This window comes from Rhinolophus sinicus, chromosome 18 (genome assembly GCF_057876585.1).
Source record: "Rhinolophus sinicus isolate RSI-liver-muscle chromosome 18, RSI-T2T, whole genome shotgun sequence".
Taxonomy (NCBI): Eukaryota; Metazoa; Chordata; class Mammalia; order Chiroptera; family Rhinolophidae; genus Rhinolophus; species Rhinolophus sinicus.
Window position 1 is genome coordinate 41,324,254 of NC_142518.1, and position 19,329 is coordinate 41,343,582.

The 19,329-nt window shown below is 45.0% G+C and overlaps 1 protein-coding gene and 1 long non-coding RNA gene across 3 annotated transcripts in view; one reads left to right on the forward strand and one right to left on the reverse strand.

Moving 5' to 3' along the window:
* FAM120C (family with sequence similarity 120 member C) overlaps positions 1 to 7,117 on the reverse strand; it is an 86,061-nt gene extending 78,944 nt beyond the window's left edge. For both annotated transcript variants that reach the window (XM_019710841.3, XM_019710842.3), the window contains exon 1: positions 6,419 to 7,117. In XM_019710841.3, coding sequence (XP_019566400.2) covers positions 6,419 to 7,117 — 699 coding nt within the window. The remainder of the gene's footprint in view (positions 1 to 6,418) is intronic.
* Positions 7,118 to 7,340: 223 nt separating this feature from the next.
* Positions 7,341 to 19,206, forward strand: LOC148754613 (uncharacterized). The gene is made up of 3 exons (XR_016020000.1): positions 7,341 to 7,480; positions 14,674 to 14,846; positions 16,136 to 19,206. It is a non-coding gene; the product is annotated as an uncharacterized LOC148754613 (long non-coding RNA).
* The last annotated feature ends 123 nt before the right edge of the window (positions 19,207 to 19,329 follow it).

Genomic DNA, 19,329 nt, shown 5'->3' on the forward strand with positions numbered 1-19,329 from the left:
TGATTTAATTTTAGCTATAAAAAATGGAAATTAATATGTAACCTGAGGGGTGGTTGAGGGGATTAAATGATATAATAAATCTATGTAAGGTACCCAGCCCATGTGGTAGCTATTATTACTACCACCAATGGGGAAGGTATTCTGTAAGTGCATTACTAAGGAGCTACAGAAGTTACTTATAATTAACATTATAAAACACTGGTTCTAAATTCTTTGTAATTTGACCTTTAAAGCCCTCTATAGCCAGTCTATCAACCTATCTACCTGTCTCAGCAACCATTATTGAATATAATGTGTCAAGCCCCAGAGCACATCCTTGTCTTCTTGGAACAGAATTAAAAGAGAATTATATAGAAACTTCCAGTTATAAGATAAATAAGCTCTAGGGATGTAATGTACAGCTTGGGGGGGGGAAGGGAACTATAATGTGATGTGAAAATACTATGAGAGAAAAAAAGAGAGGTAAGAAAAGAGCACTCTGGTAGCACAATGGAAGGTACCATTCACCATGACTGGGAAAGATTTCAGTGATAACTTTTGAGCAAGATTAAGTAGGAACTTGCTAGGCAAGGGTGAGGTAATATAAGAAAAGCACTATGTAGGAAGACATGGTGTGTCTAGAAAACCAAAACTGTTCAGAATGGTTGGGACATTCCAATAGCCGGAACAGGCATGGGCAGAGGTAAGCAGGAAGTAAGGCTGGTAAGAGTTTGGGACCACACTGTGAAAGGTATTGTTTGCCCATGCTGAGAAGTCTGGACTTGGCAGGGTAGGCAAAAAGTAGCCAGTGGGTATCTCTGGGAACACAACAGTCAGCTTTGGATTTCAGGATGTATCTCTGATAGCAATGTGGAATATGGACTACAGTCCAGAGAGTGGTGAAGGAACAAGTTGAGGCTACTTTCATGGTTCAGATGAGAAATGATGGTGGGTAAATACCCAAAAGATGAATTGTCAGATCATATGGTAATTCTATTCTTTGAGAAACCTCCACACTGTTTTCCATAGTGGCTGCACCAATTTAGATTCCCACCAACAGTGTGCAAGGGTTCCCTTTCCTCCATATCCTCTCCAACATTTGTTAAGATTTCTTGTGTTTTTGGTAATTGCCATTCTAACAGTGTGAAGTGATATCTCATTGTGGTTTTGATTTGCATTTCCCTAATGACTAGTGACGTCGAACATCTTTTCATGTGTCTGTTGGCCACCTGTATGCCTTCCTTGGAAGTGTCTATTCAGGTCCTCTGCCCATTTTTCAATCAGATTATGTGAGTTGTGTGAGTTCTTCACATTTTGGATATTAGCCCCCTGTCAGAGGTATCATTTGCAAATAACTTCTCCCATTTGGTTGCATTTGTTTATTGTTGTTTTGTTGATGGTGGTCTAAACTAAGGCCATAAGGGCAGAAGTGGCTGGACTCTGGAGACAATTTTGAGGTAGAAGTGACAGGATTTGGTAACCAAGTGAATATGGAAAGGGACAGAAGACTGAAGAATTGAGAACTCCACGGTTTCTGCCTTGAAATGGATGAAAGACAACATTCATTAAAAAAAAACAAAAAACGGAATACTAAAAGTAGAACAAGTTTTCGGGAAAAATACTGAGTTCCATCTTGGATACTTTTTAGTTTAAGTGACCTATATGACACCGACCGGTAGAGAGCTGAAAAGATACGTCAAAAGCTCATGAGAGAGGTTGGGAGTTGAGAAAGAGCTCTAAGAATCAGCAGAATATAGCTAATATTTAAAACCATAATAATGGATGAGATTGCTCAGGAAATGAATAGAACATGACTAGGACAGAAGCCTTGAGAGCACCAGTGCTTAAGGAAGCAAGGAAAGGAGGAGAAATAACTTAGGAAAGGAGCAACAGCTAGAGACTTAAAAGGAGAATCAGAAATGAGCAGCATTGTGGAATCCAAGGAAGGGAATTCAAGGAAAGGATGGCTTAATAGCATCAATTATCTCAAAGAGGACCAAGAAAGGGTTAGAATGGAAATGGATTTGGCAGCTTCAAAATGGCAACAGCAAATATCAAGTGGCAACCGGTTAGGGAAGGGGAATTAATAGTTTTCTTTTTTCAAGAATAATGTTTAAAAGGAAAGTACGGAGATAAGGATAATGGCTTAAAGGAATTACAAAGTAAAGGGGGAGTTTTTGTTTTTTAAAGGTTATTTGTGTATGCTGTAAGTGAAAAAAAAAAACAGAGAAAGACTGAAAATGAAGAAAAGAGATTTTTGTTACTTTTGAATTCCTATAACATCACTATATGACTCACTTCACTTGGCATTTAGCTTACACATTAGCCTGTACTTGCACTACTGAACATTTAGCAATGCTGACACAAACTAAGTGCTCAGTAAATCTTATAGTTTTCCTTCATGTATGTATGCATATTATCTGGCCAATAAAAGTACACAATCTTACACAAGAATGTACAAAACAAAGTTGGTGGGATTGGGGAAAAGTCTTTGAGCGATACAGACCCAGAACAAGGATTTTTATCCATCACTTACTAGTGTCCAGACCAAAGAAAAATCATTTCACCTCTTTACACCTCAGTTATTCACCTGTTAGATGGGAAGAATACCATCCATTCTTGCAAGCTTGTAAGGACTAAACAAGATTTTAAAAGCACTTTATATACAACTTGTGCTCAAGAAATAGTAATAATTACTATTATGATTTTTCCTACCACTAGAGAACCTAGCAGAGTCACTGACTTTTCAGGATGTATCTATGGTTGAGCATTATCATCAGGAGGCATAGCAGGCATTGCTAGAATATATTTTAGAGAATAAATGCACAAAATGACATCAGCGCTTGGTCACCAACTAATCTAAAGAACAAAACCAAACTTTGGTCATTTATGTACCACCACCATAATTTCTGCCATGTCCAAGCACTGCACCTTACTACGTTTCTTCAAATCAACTCACTTTTATTTAATTGGCCCATTCTAAAGAATTATAGCTGTGAAATGGTGGGTTTGATGTGATTTTTTTTCTAATGCAGATTAACCATTAAAACAAAGCGTTTATCCCCTTAACCACCCACATCATCTGCCAGATCATTCTAACTGCTTTAGGTTGCTCTACTTCTGAGACCTTTAGGAAGATATTAGACTAGCAATTTATGGGTTTACTTAATTTTTCTGCTACTGGTGATTACCACTTACAAAGGTTTGAAGAACATACAAATGAAAACAACCAAATGACAACCTCCATCCCAATAACATATACTGAATCTTTTCAATACAAATGAAAAGGAGATTGGAATAAAGGCCCATCTTGTGGCCAAGTCTCAAGAACAAAACCATGAGAAGAAATACAGTGGTGGGTTCTGTTCTGAAGCACCAGCATTTCAGTCAAAAGAAATGGCAGGTGTGCAGATCATCTAAGTGAAAAACTGTTACCTTCAAGATAGTGGAACACTCCTCTGAATAGGCAAACCACAGTCAGTTATGAACCAATACCTTTCAAGTCTATGCTGTAAACCAGGAAGTCCTCTGTAACAACAACAACAAAAATCACTGAACAGAATCAGGAGAGGGAACTTCACTCACCAGTAACATCTACAGATACTTTACATATGCAATTTTGGAGCCAGTCTTAAATCCACTATATTAAGAGCCACACTACACACTCTTTAAGTAATTCCTACATTCCATTCTCTTAGGATCACCGACCTATTCATTCAGGGAAAAAAAAAAGTACCCTGTACTGAAAATATCCAAGACACTATGGAAAATATAAAAAGATCAAAGTTTTTTTTATAATCTAGCATGGGAAATAAGATTTATATTTTCCCCAAATGTTGTTTCTCAGGACTAAAGAAGACTGCTGGGAATTTTCCCCCCAACATTTTATTATGAACAACTTCAAACATATGGCAAAGTTGAAATAACTTTACAGTGAACATGCAAAACTCCACCGAGGTCCTACCGTTTTTACTATACTTGCTTTCTCACACATGCATCCATCATACTTTTTGATGAACTGCTGGGACTTAAAAAATGAGACTATGTGTGATGAATAATTTTGATAGGCCATGTCAGGGCTGCTTCTTTAAAATTTTGACTGATGGGGTGCATGAACCAAAAAGTTTCGAAACCACAAAACCATGTTGTGTGGTCAACTCTCCTGCCAACCTCCAATCAAAATCTATTCAGAGCTCACAGCAGGCCGTTCTTGTCCACCATCTGAACTATCCTTCCCTGTCTCCTTCAAGGCTCAGCACCCATCTGTGAAGGCCTCCCCCAACTTTCACACCCTCACCCAGAATTAACCATGCCCTCCCCGAAAAGGCCACAGTTTTCATTATTTGCAATTAGCTCAGTACCTGCAACTTTGTTCATTCAGTCTGGCTTTTACTAAACTCTGACCTCCTTGAGGGCATGGATCCCCTTATTTACCTCTGAGTCCTCCACAATTAGCACAGTACCTAGCAGCCTATAGCAAGCACTCAAATGAATAAAATACCCACACCTGTCTTTACCCAGGACCAGAGATTTTAGTCAAGTGTGGGAATGATCTAATCACGCTGGCACTTAGAAAGATTTCTCTTAGAGAGCACCATTGTTCAGAGCAGGGGCTTTGGAAACTGCCTGGGCACCAATCCCAGAAACCCAGCTCAGCCTTTATTTGCTAGGTGACCTTGGGCAAGTTTCTAAACCTCCTGTGCCTCAGTTTCCTCATTTGGAAAACAAGTAATACTGCTCCACAGGTTATTGTGAGGATCAAATGAGATCATTTTTTTGTTCAAGCACACAGATTGGCACCTGGCACTTAGTAAGTCTTCCACCAATGTCAGCCACTGTTGCCAGCAACCAGGTTAATAATGGCAATGAAGTAAAAAGTCCTTAAAACTTGGGTGGTAGCAGTGAAAACAAAGTGGAAAGAATGGCCATGATGATGCATCTACTGAAAAATGTTCAGTCAGAAAGGCAAGCAAAATGAGTGTGTGATATTTTTTCCTACTTTGTATGTCTGACATAGCTCACGACTGAATTTTTATTATTAAAAGCAGCTATAATCTACCCAGCCTGGGCACAGATTTGATACTGGGCACAAGGAGTCTAGCATGACTGGACTACAGCCACAAGCTCTATGACCACAGCAAGCTTCTCTATGCAGGTCTTTCAGTCTCTTGGCTGCAGTTTTTTCCACTTCTCCCCACAGGACCATGTTTTTAGTTTATGATTCCCACAATTCCCTGTTGCCTTTTGATTGTGAGCACATCACCAAGAGCCTTGGTTGAGGAATAGGTTTGAGGTTATATCCCACCCAACCCTGTACTACTTTTCTTTCTTCTTCCTGCCCACCTCCTCTACTTCTCAAGCCTTGCTATTCCCCACACGTAGGAACTTGAAACCTAAGAGTATGGGAAAGCAACAGAGCAAGAGCAGTGGTGCCAAGAGCTCAGGATGTTTCTAAGCTCTTACCCAGGCCCCATATGCAATGACCAACTACATACGGAGATTGGACTTAACTGCCCATGGGGCTTCACATGCTTGATATTTCTTTTTGATTATGCTCATTTTCTTCTTCCCACTTAAAGCAGCCTTCTCCCAAACCCTCAACCAATTCAAATCCAACCCATCCTTGAAGACCCAGGTGAGGTCCAACTTCAAGGAAGCCACCCCTGAACATTTCAGCCCACAGATATCCCAACACATCCACACAAAACAGGTACTGTACTTACAATCTGTACCATAAAGCACAATCAATACACATTTATACCATTAAATAAATGTTTCATGTGTATACATTTGAATTTCCAAGGGCAGGACCATGTCTCACATGTCTTTTTAAACCTCTTAGTCTCAGTGGGTTAATACTTGTTGAACAGTGATTTAATCAGTGGGTTTTTTTGTTTGTGTGTTTAGGCTAAGGCAGGAGGAGGTAGAAGCATGTTGAAACGATAAAGGCTGAATGGACAGAAGCGTTAAAAAAAAGCACTTGTTCAAAATGGGTAAAAAACGTCGTAAAAGGTGTTCAATTAACATGTTTAACTGATTTGCTGCAAGGTTGGAAAGAGACACATAGAAGATAGATGCCAACTGAAAAAAATTGGAAAAAGGCATTTCAGCTTGAGGCAGAAGACACCAGGAGTAAGATGGGGTTACAAAAGAAATTCTGCTAAAACCTAGGGCTAGGCCAACTGGATGCATGGACCGTAAAGGGAGTTACTGGGATGACATGGATAGAGATGTAGTTATGTAGGTGAGCGAATCGGTAGGGGGTGATATGAAGGGGGGGGGGAGATGGATCAAATGAGAGGGTAGTTAGGTAAGTTGGTTAGCTGACTGGGCGGTGAGTGGGTAGATGGGAGGCAGGTAAGTGGGGGGGGGGGTTAGGTGTCTAGTTGGGAGGGAATAGGTGTGGGGCTTATTATTTAAGATCCGGCCCCTCCCTCACCTTGACCCGGAAGCGGATGAGTGCTAGCCTCACGCAGTGGCTCAGGCAGGCCGGTGGCAGGAACCAGGCCCGTGGAGGAGGGGTGCCCTTGTTGCCCACGTGTCCCACGATCAGTTGCGCTGTCTGCCGCTCGGCCTGGCACCGACGGCCCCACTCAGCCAGCCGGTCCTTGCCCAGGCCCCCGGGGAACATGACCACAAGCTCCAGGCCGTCGCCGCCGGGATAGGCACAAGCCTGGCACAGCGCTGATAAGTAGCCCAGCATGGCGTTCCATTGGCCGCCACACACCCAATCCGTCTGATAGCCGCCATAAAGCCGCGGCAGCGCCGAGCCCGCGTCTACCAGCACCCGGGCCCCGGGAAGCGGAGGGGGGGGCGGCGGCGGCGGCGGCGGGTGCACACCGGGCTGCGCCTGGCCGTGGTGGTTGAAGTGGTGAGCGGGGTGATGGTGCCGAGTCGGCCCCGCGCCCCCGGAGTAGGCACCCAAGGCAGCGGGCGGGAGCGGCGGTTGCTGAGGAGCGGAGCTCCGGGCGGTGCGTGGACCCCCGGGCGCTAAGGGTGCCGTAGGCGGCAGCTGGCGATGTTGGTGCTGCTGCTGCTGCTGGCGCGAGACCGTGCGCGCGAGTTTGAGGAGGTCCACGGGCACCACAGCCCCGGGACAGCGCTTCTCCAGGAACTCTTGAAAGCCCTGGACGCCCATGCTTGGTCGGTGGGCAGACGAGACGGCGGCTGCGCGAAAAAGCTAGGCGGCGATCTGGGCGCGAAGCTGAGGGCGGGCGCGTGCGCACTCCACGGGGGGCGAGGGGGGCGGGAAAAGGATTCCCGAGGGGAGGGGTGAGCAAGCGAAGGAGTGAGGGCGGGGTGGGGAGGAGACCACAGATTGGATTTGGGTGGAGAGAAGGGGTGAAGCCAACCGGATTTAGGAGAGGCTGGGAGAATAAAAGCGATGACGGGCTCTAGTCACTTCTCTTTTTTTTCCTCTCCGGCCGCTCTTCACCGCTTCAAAACTGGTGATGCCTCTTCCTTCCACCTCCGGGAGCCATGTTGCCTCGTCTTCTGGATGGTACCGTACACGCTTTCCAGCTGAAGCTGGGCGGGCGGGGGCAGGGCGGGGCGGAGGGGCATCTTGGGAGTTGTAGTCTTTTCTATGGCCTCGTGAGACACTCGAGGAACAAGATTACCATCCCTGTCAGCCCTAGAGTTCGCAGGATCACAACTGGTGGGTCATGTTGATATGTGTTTAGGACCTGGCGCCTCCAACCCCTGGCATCCACCGAATTGCTTCAGGCTATCTAAGCCTTTCCCAGGAAAAGGAGTTTGGGTGGAAGAAGTGATGTATCATGGGAAGGGAAGTGGAGTGGATTAATTGAAATCAGCTAAAGTATGCTAAAATTCTCCAAGTAGTGGTAATTTTCCTTTCAAGGGAAAAAACAATATGTATAGCTTTTAATGAATGAGAAAGGACACTTGTGGAAGATAAAATTAATAACCACAAAGATTTCTGTAGCAAACCCACTTTTAGCTACTGCAATTCTTTGAGGAAGAGTTGTTGGCCCCAATTTATGAATGGGAAAATTACATTACTTATTTGCCCAAGGCAATGCAGAGAAGTGAAATTAAGGACCCTTGTCCTCAGGATCTCTTTGGTCAGGGAGATAAGCACAAATACAAATTAAACTACAGGTTGTACCTTGCTGGTAATCACTGAGCTACAGTGTCCTATGCTTAGGAATTCTGTGTTCAGAGATCATTGTGAATCAATATGTCAGGGAGCTCTAGCAAAATTACTGTAAGGGCTCCAATTCCAGGCATACAGAATCATAATCTTTGGAAAAGATATATTTTCAGCATGCTCTTCAGTTGATTCTGATGCAGCACCAGTCTTGACTGGCTTTTAGGGCCCACTCTTTCAGGAAAAGGACAGAAAACAAGATTTGTAACAATGAGTAGTACCCGGATCTGGCTTGGAACTTAATGGGAAGTGGGAGATAATGGCAGGAAGAGTTAGAACCCAAAAATGCAGAACTCCAGAGTAGTCAGGATGAATGAAGTCTGAGAACGATCTAATAGGATGTGAAAGCTGAAAAAGCTTCAAGTTTCATAAAGGAGTTTATCAAAAGAGTATTGGAGATAAAACAAGCCAGACTGGCAAAGAATAAGTAGATTGTGAAGCAGTGCACCTAGGTAACTCTTGAAAACTAGCAATGGAAGGAGAGAGCAGAGGCTTGAAGGAATGAAGAATGTAAGGAATTGAGGTTTTCTAGTATAGTGGGCACCTATTGAATTGTCTGTTCAGCTGTCCTTTTCTAGGAATTGACCCTCCCACAATTTACAGAGTTATAGCAAAAACTCATGTTCCTATCACCATGGCTGATTGAGTCAAAAGTGGACAACTAAGCCAAGCTGGGTCAGTCAGAATTTCATTTTCTAGAAATTTGGAATTGGACCAGAGAGATAATTTTTCCTCTAAGTATAAAGCTTGGAAGCTGTCAACAGTCAATTTTCTCACCAGAGGGACAGAAGTAACAGATGCTGGTCTGCAGAAAGAGAAGGAAAATGCAGACTCTCAGAGCAGAGACAAGAGCTAGGGAGTCATCGTGTTTTAGTCCCAGGTTCAACATCATTCCTGGGGCCTTATTGTTCTTGGTTTTCCTGAGGTCACCCTATATCCTTATTATTACTACTTTTGATTAAAATAGAGTTGAGTTAGAAACTACTTATGACCAAAAAACATTAATTCAGGAACTGGTACCAGAAGTGGCATATGACAAATTAAAGACCCTAAAATATGAAACTGGCAGAGATTGGTGATGTCCCATATGAGTTAATGGGAAGTTGGCATTCGATGTTATTTGGCAGTGAAGTAGTTGCTTATTGCTCTTGGGACTCAAACCAGAGCAGCCCTTCTACTGTATTAAGAGATCTGCAGTTGCTGAGGGTCAGATAATGATGAGCTTTGCTGATATATAGCAGACAAAAACTCATAGACACAGACAACAGTTTAGTGGTTACCGGAGGGGAAGCGGGAAGTGGGGTGGTAGGAGAGGGAAAAGGGGGTCAAAAAATGGAGATGAAAGGAGAACTGACTGGGTGATGAGCACGCAATGCAATATGTAGATGGATGATATATTATAGAAATGTACGCTTGAAACTTACATAATATTACTAACCAATGTCACCCCCAGTAAATTTAATAAAAATTTTAAAAATTTAAAAAATGTTTCACTGACTAGGAAACTGGCATCTAGGCAATTGGAATGAGGTTATGTACATAAGCCTCCATAGTATGCCTTATTCCCCACCTCCCCCAAATGTGATGATGTCTCTGTAAACACATTCAGCTGGGATGCAAGGAAGAGAGGGTAACTGGAACATTCCCAGAGCAGATCAGAAAAGAGAGGCTTCACAGCCTTGAACTCAACCTGCTATTATTTCCTATCCAAGCTCTAAACTGAAGACCTGGAGCAGAATGTCAGGGAGAATGAGCCAAGTCCTTCGGTGGAGTGCTAAGAAATAGAAGCTGCAACAAGATGAACCATGTTACTCCCTTTAGCAGATCTGCAGATAACTTGATAATATTCTTGGCACTTGTTATTAGCATTCAGAGTCCCCTCAAGTGTAATATACAGGCAGTCAAGTGAGCTTTTGAGGAAGCTATATCACTAGAAAATTATATCTGGTGAATGGGCACCATGAGCCAGAGTAGTGATTCTCCCTGGACCAGCATATCAGCATCACATACAAGCTGTTAGAAATGTAAATACTTGGGCCTCAGCACCACACACACACCTCCAGAATCAGGAACTCTGGGGGTGGTGCCAGCAGTCTGTGGTTTAAGTAGGATCAAAGATAAACAAAGCTGGACATTAATTAAAGCAGTGAAAACAGATTTTATTCAGTAACTACTGCCAGTAGGGAAAAGTTGAGCTCCATTCCTATTTCTACAGAGGTGACTGGGCATTTTTAAAGGAGGGAGAGTGATAAGGGTAGGTAGATACCATGTTTCCTCGAAAATAAGACCTAGCCGGATAATTAGCTCTAATGCGTCTTTTGGAGCAAAAATTAATGTAAGACCCGGTGTTATATAAGAACAGGTATTATATTGTGCGGACAGAGTCCCAGAGAGCAGTTTCCAGGCTCTCGGCCTCACATAGAAAGGTGCTGGCTCTGGTAGTAGATGGCCGTCAGCTGTGGCTAAATGACCATCAGTTGTAACCAGTTAGCCAATTAGCCCCTGATATAACTGCCATGGCTCCTGGTTGGAGCGTCGAGAGTCAAGTCGGTTGGTTGGCAGGCAGAAAAGCGGACAGCAGGTTGCAGGTTGTGTGACTCCAGCCTCCAGTGAGACTATAGTGGTATGACTCCCCTACCTATGGCTCCGTGGGTGTTCCTTTTTGGCCTCACCATATCCTGCGTTCTTATGTGGGGAGCGGGACCAGAGACTTCATAGGCCACCCCACACGACAAATGGAGCAAGCAGGGTCTCCCGCGTGACATATATATTTGTCATGAGGGGTTTCTGGTCCCGCTCCTGGCAGGTGAATGCAGGACATGGTGAGGCCAAAAAGGAACAACAACAGAGCCATAGATAGGGGAGTCATACCACTATATTCTCGATGGCGGCTGGTCGAGACACAAAAGCAAACATCCGACAGTACCCCAACATGGGGTCTTTCTGCACCCCAGTCTCGCTGGTAGCCGGGTGCGACACAGGAAGTAGGATCAACACGATCCGCAATCCATAATCCACTTGCTAACCGCAATCCATAGTCTGCTTCTCTGTTAACCAATCAACCCCCTAGCGTAGCCACGGGAGTTATATTCGTGGCTAATGGCTAACTGGTAACAGCTGATGGCCAACTAGTTACAGCTGATGGCCATCTACTACCCAAACCAGCACCTTTCCATATGAGGTCAGGAGCCTGGAAACTGCTCTGCTGGCTCTGTCCCCACAATATTACAAGACATTACATTACACTACGCTACATTACATTACACCACACCAGGTGTTATAGTAAAATGAGACCCAGTCTTATATTAATTTTTGCTCCAAAACACACATTAGAGCTGATTGTCTGGCTAGGTCTTATTTTCGGGGAAACATGGTAGATAGAAATGAGCAGGAGAAGGAGAGACCTAGCCCTGATTAGAAAGCCCCTTGCTGCAGCTCCTACTTGGGTCAAGACCCCTTGCAGCTGCCCTCACTTAGGGCACAAAATGATGGTGGGGACAGAGTCCCAGAGAGCAGTTTCCAGGCTCTCGGTCTCATGTGGAAAGGTGTTGGCTCGGGTGGTAGATGGCCGTCAGCTGTGGCTAATTGACCATCAGCTGTAACAAGTTAGCCAATTAGCCACTGATATAACTGCCGCGGCTGCACTGGTAAGTTGAGTTGAGTTGGTCGGTTGGCAGGCAGGTAAGCGGACAGCAGGTTGCAGGTCGTGTGACTCCAGCCTCCAGTGAGACTATAGTAGTATGACTCCCCTACCTATGGCTCCGTGGGTGTTCCTTTTTGGCCTCATTATATCCTGCGTTCTTGTGTGGGGAGTGGGAGCAGAGACTTCACAGGCCACCCCGCACAATCTATGCGACAGGTGTCTTCTGCGAGGAGTCCTGTGTCAGGAACCCAGCTCACGAGAAAAAGTTTCAGTCCAGTTCAAGTAATGTCCCAGGGGGTGTCCCTCGATGTCCACCTACTTTCTGGGCATAGCCAGGGTTCCCATAAAAAAGGCTGCAGTCTGTGCTGGTGTCAAGTAGGGCCAAAATCCTCTGCACATTAGAAGGGGACCAATGTATGGACAGTTCCACGTGGGGCCTCCGGTCCCTTCTCGTCCCCTCTGACCGGGTACCTTGGCCCCACCGCTAATCAAGCTGAAGGGAGTCGGCCTCAAGCGGCTGCATGAAGTCCTAGAGGGAAACGGGTCGCACTTTCCCACACTTCCCTTTTGGGCTTCACTGGAATTGCTGTTCCGGATGCAACTGTTTCAAACTTCCAACAAGAGTGCATTGGGTTGTCAGTCTATTTTTTCCCGATCAACCCCTGCTGCCAAAAGATCATGCTACATCTGTGCATGTGTTACTCTCTGAGGCCCGCAACCTCGCCCCTTTACTTTTGATTTGAGCTTCCAGGTCTTAATTTCTCAGACCTCCTGTCTTAACTTCCTTTGCCGCCAGCTTTCAACATCCCGTAGGGAGGCCATGACAATTGTAACTTCATGGATTCGCGGCCCCACATAGGGCGTAAGAATGGCAACCAAGGACCCAAAAGCACTCACAGGTGCAGTATCCAAAACCAGATCTCTCATGCTGGTTGTAAAATGTTCGTCATCTGGGCCCCCGCATATTAGGGTTGAACATAGCATGTCTCATACCCATTTCACGGATGATTTGCGTAAGTTCAGTATATGACTGCCATTGACTCACAGTGTCTGGCAGCTCGCCAGCCTGTCCCCATATTGTGCGTACCGCAGCAGTGAGACACTCCATTAGAGAATGGTTGCCCTGGTCATGGGCCAACCTATGGCAGTCTGTCACCTTTGTCACAGGGACGGATGCACTGTCATGAAGGCTAGCTTTTCCGTCTCGCCTGGGGAGCAGAGAATGTTGTCTGCTCCCTCATCCCATAAACGTAATAGCCAAGCTGAGACTGGCTCTCCAGGGCGCTGTGGGTACCGCCTCCCAGCTCCTGCAACTCAGTGGGACTGTAAGGGGTGTAGGTCATGAACTCAGTCACAGCTGGGTTGCTGGCAGCAATGCCCCCGGGGCCCAAAGGTTGCTCACGTTTTACCCTTTGCTTCAAGATTGGCCAGGCTTGGGGGTTGGGAGCTACATTGTCTCCACTTGCTTACTCCGCCTCTGCCTCAGAGTCTCCACTGTGGGGCCCCTGTTCTAACAAGCGGACCCGAGCTTCCAGCGCTTCCAACAGGGCACCTGGTCCGGCACCTGGGCTCTTTCATTAGGCGCATTTTCCATGTTAAGATTCAAGGCGGTGAGGAACATCCAGCCTACACGGCCGGCTGTAGCCTTCGCCTCCTCCGGCACCCGCTCAGCCAGAGCCTGCAGGGCCATCTCCATGCTGGCCGGAGAGCCGTCCATGTCCTCCCACCCCTCCTTGGGGGTCCAACTCCTGAGAACAGTGGCTACCAGGTACCACACACTGTGTAGGGGCCACACATCCTCCTGCCCAGAGTCAGACTCCATTCCTACCTGGTCAGAATCCTGCTCACCGTGCCAGGTGTTTGAGTGGGTGGAGGCCTCAGTACAAGGTGTCCGGAACCCTCGGAACCTACAGCAGCAACAGATCACCAAAAGGAAGGCAATGCCTTCTATGACCAAGAGGGTGGTGTGCCACCTGGAGGCTCGAGTCTCCCAGGCACACTGCACCTTCCGTTCCCGGCACAGCTCCTCACAGGTGCTGAAGCTGAGTTTTCACATGCACAAACTGCTCCACCATCTTTCGGAGAGTTTTGGCCGGCACCGTACCCTGCTTGCTGCACCATTTGTAATGCAGGGTCTCTGGTCCCCTTCCGCACATAAGAACGCAGGATATGGTGAGGCCAAAAATGAGCACCAACAGAGCCATAGATAAGGGAGTCAAACCACTATTGTCTCGCTGGCGGCGGGCGAGACACACGAAGTAGGATCCACACGATCTGCAAACTGCCGTATACTTCTCTGCCTGCCAAACAACCAACCAACCAACGCAGCCGCGGCAGTTGTATCAGTGGCTAATTGGCTAACTGGTTACAGCTGACGGCCATCTACTACCTGAGCCAGCACCATTCCACGTGAGGCCGAGAGCCTGGAAACTGCTCTCTGGGACTCTGTCCCCACAGAATTCCCGCCCATTCCCAGGAATTTTCTTTGCTTTCCTGTTCCCGAATCCCGAGATATAAACTGTTTTCTGTTCTCCACGATGAATCGTTTCCACAAAGTGACAGCCAATACTGCCAACCACCTGGGTTCAAGGACCTGATTTCCCGACCAACTTTTCTTGGGATTCAGGAACGGAAAATAAAAAAAAATTCCTGAGAACGGGTGGGAATTCCCACCCGGAAAATCTAGCGATAAATAGGGAAAATGTCTAAGAGATACATTGTGAGTAGTACGTTGTGGGGACAGAGCCCCAGAAAGTAGTTTACAGGCTCTCAGCCTCACGTGGAGGGGTGCTGGCTCGGGTGGTAGATGGCTGTTGGCTGTGGCTGATTGGCCGTCGGCTGTGGCCGGTTAGCCGATTGGCCGCTGGTGTAACTGCTGCAGCTACGGAGGAGAGCTGAGGATTGCGGAGGAGCCGAGGAGAGCCCAGGAGAGCGGAAGAGAGCGGAGGAACAGAGTCGAGGAGAATGGAGGAGAGTCGTCGGTTGGTCGGTTGGCGGAAAGGCGAACGGCAGGTCGCGTGTCCTGTGGGCCCAGCCTCCAGTGAGACCATAGTGGTATGACTCCCCTACCTATGGCTCCGTGGGTGTTCCTTTTTGGCCTCACCATATCCTGCGTTCTTGTGTGGGGAACGGGAGCAGAGACCCCGCAGGCCGCCCTGCCTGAAAAATGGCGCAGCGAGCAGGGTCTCCCGCACAACATACGTTTATTTCCCATTGTGGGTATTACTGGATTCAAGGAGCTGATTTTCCTGATTTCCCGACCAACTTTTCTCAAGATTCGGGAACGGGAAAGCGAAATAAATTCCTGAGAATGGGCGGGAATTCCTGCCTGGAAACCCTACAACCCAGTAACAAGAGGAGAAAGCATGGGCTTGGTAGAGTCAGGCAAGTGAAAAATTGCAAAAGGTTGGTCAGTATAAGTATAATTAGGCCAACTGTGTCTGCTTGCTGTCAATTATTGAGGTTAAGTCTATCCTTTCACAGAGACTGGGAGACAGAGGCTCTAGGCTTCCTGATGATTACTTTGCAAAAGAATGGTCCTTGAAAGAGACACTGGAATTGTAGGAGGTAAAACCTACATCTCAGAGGGAGGGGAAGAATTCACAATTGTAAGCCCTTTACAGTAAATGGTGTCAGAAAGTGAGATCAGGGACCTATGTCAGGTATCAGCTAGAGCACCTACAAATTCTTTTGACAGCCCTGAGCTTTTCCAGATGAGAAGTAGGTCATCCCAGGGATTCAGCCTTAGGCTCCTAGAAGCCATGCTAAAGTTTGGTCAAGTCTCTTAGTGCAGGTTTTTGAATGGAGTGTTTGAGTTTTTGCAGGTCTCACTACCTACCCTCCAGGTGATTCTAATGCACTCTCAAATTTGAGAATCACTGCTGTTCTAAAGCAGGCCCAGGCCCAAGTAGACTGGTTAAGCAAGAAGGTGCATCAGTAAATTGACTCCCATAATTATTTTTATGCCCATAATTTAGTTCCCGTATTCCCGCCCAGGTGGAAATGGTGCATACCTGGACCTGGTGGTTAATAATGGTGTGCACCTCTCCTTTCCTAAAAGGGAATTTTGATCGTGGTTAATCTAATTTCTTTACTGTAGTATGTTACATCTGGTGGCAGTCAAGTTTGATAAACATTGTAGGATCAAGAGCCACATTTAGGTTGTCACTAGACAAGGAAGGGACATGTCCATGCCATGCTGTTGCTTCTGGATGTAGTTGCCTGTGACTTGCAGTTGTTCATGGGTTGTTAGGTATGGGCATTTGGAGAATTGTAGAAAAGGGCGTGGAATATGTTTATGAGAAGTAAAGAGGACTGTAGGTAAACATCTATTGTCTCCCCAGAAATTCCTTCCTGCCATCTTCTCTGCCTTATCTTCACAATTGCAGCAGGAGCTATCCTTTGTGTACCTTCCAGAGAACTTGGGATTGAGCTGAATGAGAAAGGAGGAGGAGGAGGAGAAAAATCCTGGCTGTATTCAAGAATCTTCATTTATTTATACCTAAAGCCAATCTGCATTATCCCTGTGTCTTGTGAGATACTGCCATCTTTATAATAAATTCCTTTGTGTTTAAGCTTGTTTAAATTGGGTTTCTGTTACTTACACACAAGAGTCTTAACATGGATAGTACAGGAGAAACTTTAGGCTGGACACAGGCACTAGAGAGGGTAGAGCTAACAGGCCAAAGTCCTGAAAGCAGAAGGGGATAGTAGGTGTCACAGAATAGTGGTTAAAAGTGGGCTTTGGAGTCAAGATGTGGGTTCCAGTTCCTGTTCAACTCCTTTTTAGTTATATGACATTAACAAGTTACTTAACCTCTTGATCCCTTACAGTATTTGTGAAATAGGGACTCATTAATTTATTCAACCAATTTATTTGGTACCTACTACATGCCAGGAATAAAGCTGGGCACTAGGAGAAGGCAGTTTTCAAGACAGTCAAGGAGCTTAGAATAGTGATGGCGAAGATACTTTCCTCAGATGTTTGTGAAGATGAAATGATGTACTAACATGTTTGTCATAGTAAGTGGCACAGTAAGCACCTAATAAATGTTATTTCATATCATGAAGGGTGGAGAGAAGCATAAAGAGGTTTCCTTGGGAGCTTACCTTGGAATCTTCTGACTTCTTCCACCTAAGTAGTAACTAACTGTAGCTGTTCAGTTTCAACAAGGGGCCCACTTAGCTCTCTCTATGGCTCAAACCCTTGGGGCCTATTTGAGAGGATGTAAGCTGACATGGTTATAGGAAATAATTCATTAGAAGGTCTAATGAGGCTGCCATATAGCTTGAGTTTCTTGAACCAGCAACTGGCTAATACAAGGGAGGTAATTTGATTAGTAAACAATGACAGTAGCTCTCAGCTGTAGTTACATTAATATGTGTGATACACACATATACATGAAATATGTACACATTAATATGTATGATACTGATATATCACCTGGGGAATTTTTAAAACAATACTGATTATAGGGATGAGACCCGGAAACTATTTTTATTTTAAATTGTGGCCAAATATAAAAGCAAATACCAAAGGCTGATGTCTATATATGGGGCAAAGGGTCAGTATGGTATGTTTTCTCGTGTCAGCTATTTTGCATTTAAGGTGAAAATTGTAAATGTTTGAAATAATTTCTAAAAATAGTGATCAAACATAGGTAACACAAAGTTTGCTATCTTAACCATTTTAAAATATACAGTTCAGTAGTGTTAAATATAATCACATTTTTGTGTAACCAGGAGAATAATTTTTTTAAAAAAGCTCCCTGGGTGGTTTTAATATGCAGTCAGGGTTGAGAATTGCTGAGCTGGAATGGGGGAACGGGAATCCTTACAAATAATGGTTAAATTCCAGAGTCTATTTCCTCATTTGTAACATGCATGTGAGCTAGTCCTTTCCAATTCTTTATCCCAAGATCCTGTTCCTATTTGGACCACCATCTATGCTATACTTCATTTCCATCTAAAGCCTTTGTCATAAGAACTTCCTCTTGTCCTCAACTACTTCAGCTACTTCTAAACTGTTAAGTCAGACTTAATTCTGTCATGTCCTTCTTTTATCTAGTGTTGCTCATTAATGATGGCACATTTTAAATGGGTTGTATGTTGTCTTATCCCCCAACCTAAACACTCACTTTTGAACCTTATTTTATTCCACCATCTAGCACCTTTTAAGCCAATATCTAATTTCTTCCACCAACAGACCTCACGTTAATTCACAGGTTGGGCTCAGTTTATTCACCTGTTTCCTCTTCTCTTAAAAGTCTTATGTAAGATGCCGTCGGTCATTGTTACTATTATTTTAGCAAACCTACTATGCCAGACAGAGTTCTAAGCCCTTTATATACCCCCCTCCCCCAGCAGTTATTCCTTTTACAGATAAGGAAATTGAAGAGGAAAAGTTAAGCAATTTTCCCAAGTTTGCAAAGCTAATATACAAATGCAGGTCTGTTGGACTCCAAAAGGATCTGTATTAACTGTAGTAAGAATCAGGGCCCATTTCCAAACCAGCCTGACTACTTAAGTGCAAGTTTAGTGTCAAAGTCACCAGAGATGTCTAATGATAAGCACCATTAGCAAATAAGGGCCAGGGTAGCTGCCTTTACATGTCTCATTTTTAATACAACCACCTCATTTTACAATTGAGAACATGAAGATTTAAGAGGTCTGTAAAATAAAAAGCCCATGCTTATTCCACTGTGTACCTGCATTCTCCTGTAGATAGAATGCCTCAGTCACTGGGTCCATAAATCAAGGTAATAGATTTTTAAACTTCAGAAATCTCTACGTAATCATGAATATTTCTGAAAGGCATCTTACTCTTCCTCCACGGCCACTTGCATAACCATATGCATGATTCTTATACCTAAATTATCAAATGAATAAATGAAAATGAATAAGTGATCTGACCTCATTTGAGTTTTCTAAATCACTGTGGTGTGAATGAGACATGGGGAGATTTCCAAATGCATGGTTTTCTAAAGGTGGACCATAATCACTATCACTATGAAAGGAAATACTCCTTAGTAAGTTTCTGCAAAGGGCACATTTTAAAAGATTTTATTGGGGAAGGGGAGCAGGACTTTATTCGGGAACAGTGTATTCCAGGACTTTTTCCAAGTCAGGTTGTTGTCCTTTCAATATTAGTTGTGGAGGGCGCAGCTCAGCTCCAGGTCCAGTTGCCATTGCTAGTTGCAGGGGGTGCAGCCCACCATCCCTTGTGGGAGTCGAGGAATTGAACTGACAACCTTGTGGTTGAGAGCCCGCACTCCAATCAATTGAGCCATCTGGGAGGCAGATCAGCTCAAGGTGCTGTGTCCAATCTTAGTTGCAGGGGGCGGAGCCCACCATCACTTGTGGAACTTGAGGAGTTGAACCGGCAACGTTGTGGTTGAGAGCCCACTGGCCCATGTGGGAATCAAACCGGCAGCCTTCAGCATTAGGAACATGGAGCTCCAACTGCCTGAGCCACCGGGCCAGCCCCCAAAGGGCACATTTTGAATCCTTGCTTGCACCATAGTCTTGAAATTATGAA